The sequence below is a fragment of the Osmerus eperlanus genome, chromosome 3 (assembly GCF_963692335.1).
Source record: "Osmerus eperlanus chromosome 3, fOsmEpe2.1, whole genome shotgun sequence".
Taxonomy (NCBI): Eukaryota; Metazoa; Chordata; class Actinopteri; order Osmeriformes; family Osmeridae; genus Osmerus; species Osmerus eperlanus.
In genome coordinates, this window is record NC_085020.1 from 15921027 (window position 1) to 15933489 (window position 12463).

The following is a 12463-nucleotide window of genomic DNA, read 5'->3' on the forward strand; positions in this document are numbered from 1 at the left end:
CCAGATACATGTCACCATATCAAATCTTTGTGCAAGGCTGTCTGACACAACAGTTGCAACATCACACTGGTATCCAAGGTATATTTGGAGCAGCCAGTTCCAGGGGTTGGCTGACCAGGGGGCGGCTGCACTTGCCTTTGACTGGCTACAAAGAGTTGTGGTTCCCCTAAACCAATTTTAACCAAGTGACGAACAGTTGGAACAACTCAGGCAACACACAAATCCTTTGGGTGGAGATAGAGACAGTTTGGGAACTGATCAGGTCCTCAATGTCCTGTCTTAAATACAGTGCACACACATAATTTAACTGTTGTAATCACATTGTCAATAGGCCTTGGAATGAGTAAGCAGTCTCAATCACGTCAATGTAATAAAGATGAGCAGACCAAATACAATTTTGTGTGTTTAATGTTATTGCATTATGTAACTGAAAATAGGATGGATGTAGGATGAACAATATTCAGCCCTCCCAACGGATCAGCAGAGAGGTGATCTTACGATTGGACATACACAACATGTGTTAAAACATTGACCAATTACATCACTACTTCATCTTTGCGCGCCCAAAAAGAAAATTCCTTTTTGAAAGAAGCACTGGTAACCACGGAGTTGACACTGACACGACAGCAGAAGACTAAAGGTAAATGTCTTTTTTTACTTTACTTGAGTTCGCAAATATAAAAAAGTAAATACCCTGGGATTTTTATTTGACGATGAGAGGCTCGTTGTCTATAGGTTGTGACTGTCATGCTGGTGTGCTGAATGGGAACCGTTATGTGAGTGTAGCTAACATCAGAGCCATACTGTAATGAGGCTCTGGCTAACATTTACTAGCTTGCACTGACAACCTTCAGTTGGTAGCTAATGTCGTTAGCTAATGTAAGCTACTTGCTAGTAGCTAGCTAGCTAAGGTAGCTAACGTTAACAGTTCAAGTAGCTAGCTAGTCAACCTGGATAATTTAATATGTAAAATTGGTTAGCATTTTGTATTCGCTATTGAAACATGGAGAGTGAGAGAACGTGAAAACCTGGCTAGTAACAGCTTGCGTTTTCTAACGATGAAGTCTATTTTAAGCACGTACTCTTTTGTCATAGCTTAATTTTGCATGTGGTGTTGGCTAGTTTGCGCCCTTTCGTATTAGTCTAACTATAACCATAGAGCAGGTGCAGCGCTAGTGGTGTAAATCAGTTTTTCCGCCATCCTTTTTCTCTCGCAGCACAATATAGGCTATGTATTATAGGAAAAAATCTCACGGCAAACCAGCATGACATTTTATTTCTGTGTATTGAGTTGTTTTGTTGTGTAATGCCTTTTCAGTTGAGCTATTTTAGAGAGTTTTTTCCCCCACAGACGAGGCACAATGGAATCGGGACAGAGCAATCGCGTGTGAACTTGAATGCATAGGAGTACTGTAATTGGTCATTGTATTGTCTGTTCCTCACCTGTATAATTTTATTTTTCTGTTCAGTGCTACAGTAGAGTAATGGGCCTTGAAAGGTTTAAATAAAACACAGTTCGGTAAGTTTCATTACTCAAATACGGTACTATCTATAAATATAGCTGCAAGCAGCAATGAGGTGGCCAAGCAGTCGAATGACCCATAAAACATGTTGTACATCCTCAGAAGAGGGTTACGAGTACACGCAACAAGTTTGGTGTGAATCCATCAAAGATTTGCTGAGATACGACCCAACTTCCTGTTTGCTGGCTTAACGGCACATTTTGATTGGCCGTACCGGGCAAACGGTTTTGAAAATCCAAAAAACATATGATGGCTTTTGTGAGGCTTGGTCTGAAGATGATCTCTGCCATATTTGGTGAAGATTGGAAAACATTTGTAGGAGGAGTACAGAAAAAACGTTTTTTCAGTAATTCAAAATGGCGGCCGCATCAATTCGGCTGTTATCACAAGTTATCATGTGTCACACACGGGATGTCCCAAGATATCATGAGACAAAGGAATCACTTAATAAAGGCAAACGAATCAACAGTTATTGGCCAAAACACATTTTTGCATCCTGCGGCCACGCCCAGTGATCACATGACACCAAATTGTTTGGACATCCTCAGATGAGGGTTCCGAGTCATCATACCAAGTTTGGTGTTGATTTCTCAAGGATTGGCTGAGATATGACTCAACTTCCTGTTTGGTGTCTTTGCTGCCGATTTTGATTGGCTGTACCGGACAAACGGTTTTGAAAATCAAAAATCTTTGAATAACATCTGTGAGGGTTGCTCTGACGATGATGTGTGCCAATTCTGGGGAAGATTAAAGAAGAATTGTAGGAGGAGTAGGCTTTCAAAGGTTTTCGATAAAACCGGAAATGGCGGAAAATCTATATAACCGGAAATTGACGTTATAGGGTGTGTTGAACTCAAGTATGGGACAAGTATGGGACATGAAACTTTGTGAATTGGACCAGGGGACTGTCCCCAATGAGTGTGCCAAATTTCACAACTTTCGACCAAGCGCTTCTAGGGCCTGCCATAGACACCCAGTCTTAAGAAGTATAATAATAAATATAGCTGCAGGCAGCAATGGCGGGTTCCTCCTCAGCATTGCAAACCATTACAAAATTGACATGACACAGACATGTATTTCATACATGTACACAACATTTCAAGACAATTGGATCAATGGCTGATTTGAAGTCATTTTTTGAAATTCTTCACAAATTGTCACTGTCGAGAAATATCCATGCTGCCGACATTATGGGTTCTTGAGACTTCTTTGTTCCCCATTGGCAATAAGGCATGCGTACCAACTTTTAGACATTTTGGACTGACAGGGTTAAAATGCCACCCTTTTGAAAGTGACAACTTTGAAGCGTGTTCTGTCAGGCCACCTGTGCTCTGGTCAGGCCCATCATGCAGAGATCCATTCTTTAAAAGCTTTGATTACAACAATAACTTTATGAAAGTCAGAATACACTTTAGTAAAGGACGTGTGTAGTTTATGTACTACTACTGCTTGCTCTGCCCACACACTTTCCCCATCCATGCTGTTTCCCTCTTTGCCAGTGCGGGTGGTGCGGTGGCCGCATGAGGTTTATGTGTAGTCCAAAAGTTGCCTCCCACAATCAAAACATATTAACCGCAACATTGTTTTCAAACTTTCTCAAAGATGGCTTGAAAACCACAGATATTGACTCTCTTCTTGAGTAGATCTCTTTCCAGAATCTCAGTCAATCCAGAATCAAGATTAGCCTCATAGGCAATTGGTCTGGTCTAGGGCACAGCCCACGTTCAGCTCCTTGCAAGTATAGCCTGTGATAGTAAAATGGCCGACTCTCTGTTCCCATTAAACTACACAGCATGCACACTCAAGGTGACCAACAAGATTATATTAACTAACAAACAATGGCCGGGTTTCCCAGATTCGTTAAGAAGCTCTTAACGCTAAGAGCTTCTTAAGAGCGTTCTAAGAACGCTCTAGAACGCTCTTAAGAAGCTCTTAGCGTTAAGAGCTTCTTAACGAATCTGGGAAACCCGGCCAATAACATTACAAACATCTAACTGAACGAACACAACAACTGAAATCCCTTGCGTAGCTGTTGTTTTTTTAACATGCCGCACTGCATGCTGGGTACCCAAGAGCGCTGACGCTGATTATCTAGCTGTGCTCCGACTGCGTGATATGACGAGATGCTAGTGGTGCGCTGAGGTCTCAGAGTCTCCTGCCCGAGTTCAAGTTCTGCCCGATTAGCAAGCTATTTTTACTAATGTTTTGTTAGCAATTGAATGGTAATGCAAGCTAGCTAAAAACAATGTTAGTTAGCTTGGCTAAACTGGTTTTCATAGCAACAGAAATCAACAAATCAGATCAGTCGAACTTTATTCAGAAATGGGGGGATGGCGGGAACATTAAAGGTGTAGGTACAGTAAAAGTGAAATGGAACGCGTCTTTCTGCCTTGAAGCTGCGTGCGCATCAACAAGACCCCATCTATATGTAAAGATAACATCCAAGCTAACAATTTCGCCAAATCTGACTGCAGCATTGTATACCATATGTACCGTGTTATGGTTGTTTGAGTTAAACAACTTGCTAAATGAATTAAATGTCAAATCCAACTATAAATGTATAAAAGAGAGTTCCAATCAAATCTGAATTTGTTTTAAACCTAGAGGTTTAAAAGGTTACCTTTGCCTAAACTGACATGCACCAACTCAGAGAACTGAGTTTCAACAGCCATTTACACATTTAGTCTCTATTTGTTACTCTATTCTTAAGGCATGTTTAACTTAATGTCTGCACCTCTCTGTCACCAACTGTCTCTGCAGTGGGGGCTTCACAGGGTGTCTACAGGTATAAACAAGTTAAATGTAAGACCTTTTAATACCACTTCCAAATGAAATTAAAGACCAAACTTACGATGGAAATACAAATCAAAAGTGGAAATATACAGTCATCTTTCCAAGTAAACACTGATGTCTGTTCAATATGAACAGTATGGTAAAATGACAATAATCGGTTGAGTTTAAGAACATTGACTAAATGTGTGTAATGCGGAAGGATAACACACAAATGTAATTGCTGTCCTAAATTATACTTATTATTACACTAGGGTGGAAATGGTGGAGCAGAAACTAACAATTCCATGAATCCCATGGAAACAAAGGCAAATGTGTGAGATGTACTGATGTGGAGCACAAATGCTCCAAGAAGCAGTACTTCTCTTGAGTGGTTTTTATTCAGATGAATAATCATTGGATTCAGGTCAAAAGTCTATCACTTGAACTAGTTTCATCACTTAACCCTTGTGTTCTCTTCGGGTCATTCTGACCCATCAGTCATTGTTACCCACCGTCGTATTGTGACAACTTTACCGCATACAAAAACAAAGTGAAGCATTTTCTTTTAACCGTCGGGCTGTCTCAGACCCTCCACATTGCGAAGGTTAAAAGAAAATGATTTTTATTTGTTTTTGTATTGGGTAAAATTGGGTAAACACAACGATGGTTCGTTATGAACCTTTGGGTCATGTGACCCGAAGGCAGCACAAGGGTTAAGACACAAAGTCAGCAGCTTGGCATACTGGCACATGGAAAGGATTAAACATTTAGACTTTCATCAAAGTAATGCTGGCTTGTCCTTTTTCATCAATGTCCTCAAAAAAGCAGGCTGCAGAGCTACTGTGTCTGTGGGGTGACTGTCCCTGTAGGCAGGCAGGCCAGCTGGATCAAGCTGTTCTGGGGTCAGGGCTGAAGAGAAGCTGTCCAGCTAGAGAGGGGTAGTCCAGCAAGGGGTCTGTGTGGATCTCACCATCCTTGAGTCTGTTGCATCCTCTGTTGAGCAGGCCTCTGCATGACCCTCCAGACCTGTCAAAGTGAAGAAAGGGTCCATGTCAGTTGTGAAAAATGAAGCTTTTCCCATCTACACTTGATACAGACTTCAGTTTTGACTGTGAAATGCAGTGTCATTACTTGAACTTGAATCCAAATGTGTTGATACAGACTTCAGTTTTGACTGTGAAATGCAGTGTCATTACTTGAACTTGAATCCAAATGTGTTGACCTCATGGAGACCCATGCAGTCACTCGAAACACGGGTTCGATTCCAGGCTCTGGCAAGAGTATTTACCTCTAAACTGGTCAATATATACACATCTGACAAAAGACCAGCTCGACCTTTGCTTGTAAACAGTGATTCTGACTGTAAGAGACCTTTAAATAGCCTGACTTACCGAAATTGGCAAAACTAGCCTGGCTAACGTAGGTCGCTTTCTCAGGGCATATGACGAATGAAACAGGCTCGCCTTGAAAAAGTCTCCCTGCCGCATAGGCTTATTACAAAGACTTTCACGCCAAAAATCACCATTATGAGCCGACAGGTCTGTGGGGAATTGCTTTTTCTCCTAAAGGCTGCTCTCCTCGACCTTTTTGATGAACAATTCGCCGAGATGCAAAATGACTCACTAATTAAAAACACAGAGGAAAAAAGCTAGAGCTACAGTAGCTACTTTTCGAGTTCGGTTTTCCGTCACTTCAGAATCACGATCTAAAAGGTCTAAAAGTGGTAAACCTTCACCATAATTCAAGAGTAGTGTACTTTCACAAGCCCAATCATTAATTCTAGCTTAAAATGTGTAAAACCAGGACTTACCGAAAGTGGCTGCCTTCAACACGGCTTTCACGGGACACGACTTTCACGGGACACAGGAAACAACAATGGCCGCCGAAAAATAATTTATATTCGTAACAGCGAGCTGCGATTGGAAGCGAAATGAAACAGGGGCTAAAAAACGAGGGTGGGGGCGTGGTCAGCACACATTTTCAAGAAAGCATGCGTGTGTGTGAGAATGTGGAGCACGCGCGCACAGGAGCAAAGGGAGAGAGGATTTGGGGAAACAGCCCTAGAAATTAGCCAAGCATGCATGTTTCAAATATTCACTAAAAATCGAGTTTTCATGTTACAGTCAACTTTTTCTCAGATTTGTGTACTCAACATTCTCAAGAGTCTTCATATGAACTAGTGATTGAATCAGAGTATCAGTTTTTGGCCGGCGGATGTGTAAAGCATTATTTTAGCATTAGCAATAAATTCAATTTGCTTTATATCAATCATTTTTTGAGGTATGAAGTTGCCTTTGCACATGGTAACATGTTGTAGTGTCTTCCACGTGACATACCAAGTTTGGTGTTGATATCTCAAAGATTTGCTGAGATTTGACCAAACGTCCTGTTTGGTTGCTTTGTTGCAGATTTTGATTGGCTCTACCGGACAAACGGTTTTGAAAATCAGAAATCCCAACGATAACTTTTGTGAGGCTCAGTCTGGATATCATCTATGGCAATTTTGAAGAAAATTCGACCAAAAATGTAGGAGGAGTAGGGAAAAAACGCGTTTCCTTAATCTTTATTGTACAGAAAAATCCAATATGGCGGCCGTTATAGCTTCTTGAGGCTTTTTTATTCCTCATGAGAAATAAGGCATATGTAATGAATTTCAGAATTTTGGGACTTATGGCCTGCAAATGGCATCAATTTGAAAATTGACATATTGGGGCGTGGCCTGTAGCGCCACCTATTGTCTCACATGGCCCATGTTTGGTATGGTAGTTACTAATGGTCTGCAGTTTCAACATGCCAAATTTCACAACTTTTTACGGTACTGGTCTAGGGGCTGCCATTGACTCCCATGGGTAAAAAATAATAATAATACCACCAATAACAATAGGGTTCTCCTACCGGAGGAACCCTAATAATAATAAATATAGCTGCAAGCAGCAATGGAGGGGCCAAGCAGTCCAGAGCAGGACATGGCCTCCATAGCACTTGTGCAACAATTAAGTCACAACAACCTGTTGCACTCATGCAACACACCAAGTTTGGTTGAAATATATGTTTGCGTTCAAGAGTACTGATAGTTCAAAGTTATTTTTCTGGTATAACACTGCAGGCCTCCTCTGCTCCTCATGGGAACGATGGAACCCAAGTTTGGTGACAATCGCGCAAATGGTTGCTGAGATATGCTCTTGCGCCTCGTTTGGCGGCTTCGCCACCGCTTTTGATCGTCTCTACCGAACAAACGTTTTTGAAAATTGAAAATTCTTCTGATTGTTTTTTTGAAACTGGGTCTAAAGATCATCTTTGCCAAATTTGGTAAACATTGGACAAAAATTGGGGCGTGCAAAAGGTTTTTATACTTTTCCATGAAATCCAAAATGGCGGCCACGTCCGTTCGAATTTTATGAAAAGTTATTAATATTCAGGCTTGATATCTCACAAGACATCAACAGACAAAGAAATTACTTTATTAAGGTAAACACTTCAACAGTTATTAGCCAAAACACGTTTATGCTTCCGGCCACGCCCCCTTTTAGTCACATGACACAATCTTTGGAGGACATCCTCAGAATAAGTTTCCGAGGCGGCCTACCAAATTTAGTTTCACTGCCTCAAACAACTGCTGAGATATGACTTCACTTCCTGTTTGGTGGCTTTTCTGCTGATTTTGATTGGCTGTCACGGACAAACGGTTGTGGGTATCAAAATGCTCTACCATAACTTTTGTGCGGCTTGGTCTGAAGAGCATATCTGGTAATTTTGAAGAAGATTTGACAAAGATTGTAGGAGAGGAGTAGGCTTTCAAAGGTTTTTGATAAAACCGGAAATAGCGGAAAATCTATAAACCGGAAATTGACGCCATGGTGTGCATTGAATTCGGCTTGATCCAGGGAATCCAATGGTACCTCATTTTTGAAAATGGGTCATACGGTTTAAAAGTTGCGTGTGTAAACACAACTCCAACTTTGACTCATTGGTGGCGCTAGAGTGCCCGAGTATGGGACATGAAACTTTGTGAATTGGACCAAGGGACTGTCCCCAATGAGTGTGCCAAATTTCACAACTTTCGACCAAGCGCTTCTAGGGCCTGCCATAGACACCCAGTCTTAAGAAGCAGCTTCGCTGCTTGGCCCCTAAATATAGCTGCAAGCAGCAATGAGGTGGCCAAGCAATCGAATGACCCATAAAACATGTACATCCTCAGAAGAGGGTTACGAGTACACGCAACAAGTTTGGTGCGAATCCATCAAAGATTTGCTGAGATACGACCCAACTTCCTGTTTGCTGGCTTAACGGCACATTTTGATTGGCCGTACCGGGCAAACGGTTTTGAAAATCCAAAAAACATATGATGGCTTTTGTGAGGCTTGGTCTGAAGATGATCTCTGCCAAATTTGTTGAAGATTGGAAAACATTTGTAGGAGGAGTACAGAAAAAACGTTTTTTCAGTCATTCAAAATGGCGGCCGCATCAATTCGGCTGTTATCACAAGTTATCATGTGTCACACACGGGATGTCCCAAGATATCATGAGACAAAGGAATCACTTAATAAAGGCAAACGAATCAACAGTTATTGGCCAAAACACATTTTTGCATCCTGCGGCCACGCCCAGTGATCACATGACACCAAATTGTTTGGACATCCTCAGATGAGGGTTCCGAGTCATCATACCAAGTTTGGTGTTGATTTCTCAAGGATTGGCTGAGATATGACCCAACTTCCTGTTTGGTGTCTTTGCTGCCGATTTTGATTGGCTGTACCGGACAAACGGTTTTGAAAATCAAAAATCTTTGGTTAACTTCTGTGAGGGTTGCTCTGACGATGATGTGTGCCAATTCTGGGGAAGATTTAAGAAAAATTGTAGGAGGAGTAGGCTTTCAAAGGTTTTTGCTAAAACCGGAAATGGCGGAAAATCTATATAACCGGAAATTGACGTCATAGGGTGTGTTGAACTCGTCTCGATCCAGGGAATCCATCGGTACCTCATTTTTGAAAATCGGTCATACGGTTCAAAAGTTACGTGTGTAAACACAAGTCCAACTTTGACCAGTTGGTGGCGCTAGAGTGCTCCAATGAGAGACATGAAACTTGGTGAGTATAAAGAGGGGACTGTGCTTAATGAGTGTGCCAAAATTCACAACTTTTTACCATATGGTTCTAGGGGCTGCCATAGGCTCCAATGGCAGAAGAAGTGTAATAATAATAAGAAAAGGTAGAAACACTTAAGTGGCTTCGCCGCTTCGCGGCTTGGCCACCAAATATAATCTTACATTTTGACCTGTGCTATATGGTTTGATTAGCTAGCAAAACAAATGGTAAGTGGTAGGAGTGGTTTTGTGTTATTTTACTGTAGTGAATAATGACTAAAACCTTTTTGTCTTTTCTTTATCAGAAAATGGAGGCTAACTCAAAAAAAATACTGGCATCGATCTACCTAGATGGCAGAGAGATCTGCAAGAAAGTTTACCACCTAAGCAATGCTAGGGAATTAATCGATGAAAGAAAATCTCAAGATGGCCTACCTTCTGCAGTAGATTTAGATCGATTTCTCAAGTATAATGCAGACTTCAATGAGTTTATTGATACAGATCGCAACACAGACATCAAAGAACTGGATAAATTCCAGTTATTTTTCCGGTCGGGTTCTGAGCTAGCGGATGCAGAAATTGAACTGATATGTCCGGTAAGGTTGTGAGAATTAATGCAAGTAGTTGTTCCTAATTTTTCAAGTAATTGTGCAGTCCTGTTGATAATATTGTGTTTTAAATGTTTGTTTGGGGATTTTAAACTGCACCGATGGCTCATACATTTTTGCTTTTGCTTGTGTTTTACTCCAGCCTGCTCCCCTGCCAGGACAGACACAATCTCTACCTGCCCAATCTCTACCTGCCCATGACAGGCTGGATGACAGTGGATTGGAGGCACTCAAATTACTAATTCAAACAAAAGCTCCAAACATACTCACAGAATATGAGGAATCTGGCACCTTATGCACAAAAAACAGGATGCTACTTGTGAGGGTTGCTGTCAGCAATCTTGTGGAGAGACAAGGATTGTAAGTTGACACTGTATTAAGTGTGAGATGCAAAAGTATTGACAATGGAGTGAAATTTGTTCTCATATTATACTTTAAATTAGTATTTTAGTCAGTAAATGTGAAGTGTGAGTATAACTGATGGAAATCGATGTTACTAATTGAAGAGTTTAGATGCAAAAACCTCTAAAAACCACTTCTGTGAAAAATGAGATAATGATATAAAGGGAAAGGTCTCAGTGCCTACTATACGATAATCAAATAGGCTTAAATCCCACGCTCACACCATTACAAAACTAGAGTTATTGGTGGAAACCCTTTAAATGTCAGCTGTGTTTTTGCCAATTTACCACAAAAAAAGTTTGAATTGTTGCTGTCTTATTTTCAGTTACCCATCCAGTGATGACAAGGTGCGTCTTGCCAAGAATGTTGTCACCACGTTTCCTAAATTGAGTGTCAAAATCCAGGAACACAATGAAGGATATGTAAGTTAAAAAATAAAATAATGTTTGCCTTCCCACTCCACATTTTACTGATGTACCAAATGTTAATGGTTTCAGAAATGAGGGCCATTGTATTGTTGGTATTATTGACTGACGCCTCATGTCCACTCTCTACCTTCAACCCATGCAAAGGAACACTACTACGATCCAGCTTCACACAGCGGCTTCATTGAAATGAAACTACGAAACCTTAGAAGGGATATGGAAGAAAGCCAGAGAAGGTATCGGCGGAAAAACAAATCAGGGGGCACTGTAACTCTGACTCTGACCTCGTCTGTGGCAAACACAGATGAGGATGTGAGTGAGTGGGTAACCCTGGCAAAGAGAATTAAGCCCTCACCTGAAAACCTCTCAACAATCAAGCATGCTATGGACCAGACCTACGCTCACAGAAGAATATGGATTACAACACAATCTCCAACATTAGCTGAGATATTTAATCAGTATCCACGATTCATTGACATGCCACACCTGGTAAGCAAATTCTTAATACTATAATTTTTTTATAGTTAGTTTATCTGTCCTTTGAAGCAACCCTGCATACCTCAGTAAATATAGCCTGTTAATTCAAATGAATAAATTGGATTGAATATTTATCTTTGTACATCTTAGTTTGATTTAGACTTTGATAAACAGTTTGAGGGGAAGGTTGATCTTTTCCTTCGCAAATGGGAGACGAACATCATCCCTAAGCTAATGAAGGTTGCTGCGTTGGAGATGTCTGAGGATCAGGAAAATCCTTCAACCACCGGGAACAACAATGATGGTATGTTGGGTCGCATTCAGGAAGATGTGGGCAACATGCACTTATAACTTTTATGCAATGGATAATTACTTGAGCCAATTTAATTGTTCAAGATGACTTAACCTTAGGTAAGGGTAGATATCTAATTTGGAATCTAATATTTTCATGTAGACATGCTTTGCTTCAAAGCACTTCAGGTGCTCACGCATCTCCTTCCACCAACTGCATCAGGACGAGGGGCTGGATGGAGTCGCTGCAGTGTGAAATCAGCCATTTCCTACCTCATGGACTTTGTGCAAGTATGTTTGTGTCTTATGACTTTGGTTTCATCACTGTTCACTGAACCTCCTGATGTTGTGTTGTGGTCTCCTCTACTAAATACTAGTAAATACTACTAATGTAGTATTTGAATCTGAAGTTGCTCCCGATTGGCAGGCCGGCGCCTTGCATGGTAGCTCGCTGCCGTCGGTATGTGTGAGTGAGAGTATGAATGGGTGAATGAGAGGCAAACATTGTAAAGCACTTTGAGTGCCGTTAAGGTAGAACAGCGCTATATAAATGCAGTCCATTTACCATTTACCATATTTCAAACGTTTTGTGTTACAGCCTGGAACAAGCATCTCATCATTGCTTGAGAATCCTGATTCATCTAGAGCCCACCAGCCTTGCATCGTGTGCATTGGACACCCAAGTGGAGCTGCCCAGCAGTATCTGATCATCGCAAGAAGTGACAAGATTGCTGTGCCACTTGGAGATGAAGGGCTGACCTGCGCAATTGACAAGCTCTTCAAGATGTATTGGGTTTGCAATCTGAAGTACCCTGTCCAACTGCAGTCTGTCTTCTCCTTCCTGGAGCATATTTATGAAATACCCATTTCTGTTAACAAAAG

General features: G+C 41.2%; 1 protein-coding gene across 2 annotated transcripts; it reads left to right on the forward strand.

The window, feature by feature from the left end:
* Nucleotides 1–550: 550 nt before the first annotated feature.
* On the forward strand, nt 551–11492 carry LOC134017608 (uncharacterized). 2 transcript variants are annotated; one of them, XM_062457442.1, is made up of 5 exons: nt 551–640; nt 9684–9974; nt 10129–10346; nt 10714–10810; nt 10961–11492. In XM_062457442.1, exons 2-5 carry the CDS (start codon nt 9687–9689, stop codon nt 11324–11326), a joined length of 969 nt encoding a protein of 322 aa, XP_062313426.1. In that variant the 5' UTR covers nt 551–640; nt 9684–9686; the 3' UTR covers nt 11327–11492. The 2 variants fall into 2 exon arrangements, with proteins under 2 accessions (XP_062313426.1, XP_062313425.1); XM_062457441.1 differs by lacking the exon at nt 551–640 and having other exon boundaries at nt 9583–9974.
* The last annotated feature ends 971 nt before the right edge of the window (nt 11493–12463 follow it).

Bases quoted from the DNA above. Each gene is read 5' to 3' on its own strand.
- LOC134017608 (XM_062457441.1), top strand. From the start codon at position 9,651: ATGACTAAAACCTTTTTGTCTTTTCTTTATCAGAAAATGGAGGCTAAC. The intron at 9,975-10,128 runs GTAAGGTTGTGA...GTTTTACTCCAG, and splicing joins AAATTGAACTGATATGTCCG to CCTGCTCCCCTGCCAGGACA. The intron at 10,811-10,960 runs GTAAGTTAAAAA...ACCCATGCAAAG, and splicing joins AGGAACACAATGAAGGATAT to GAACACTACTACGATCCAGC.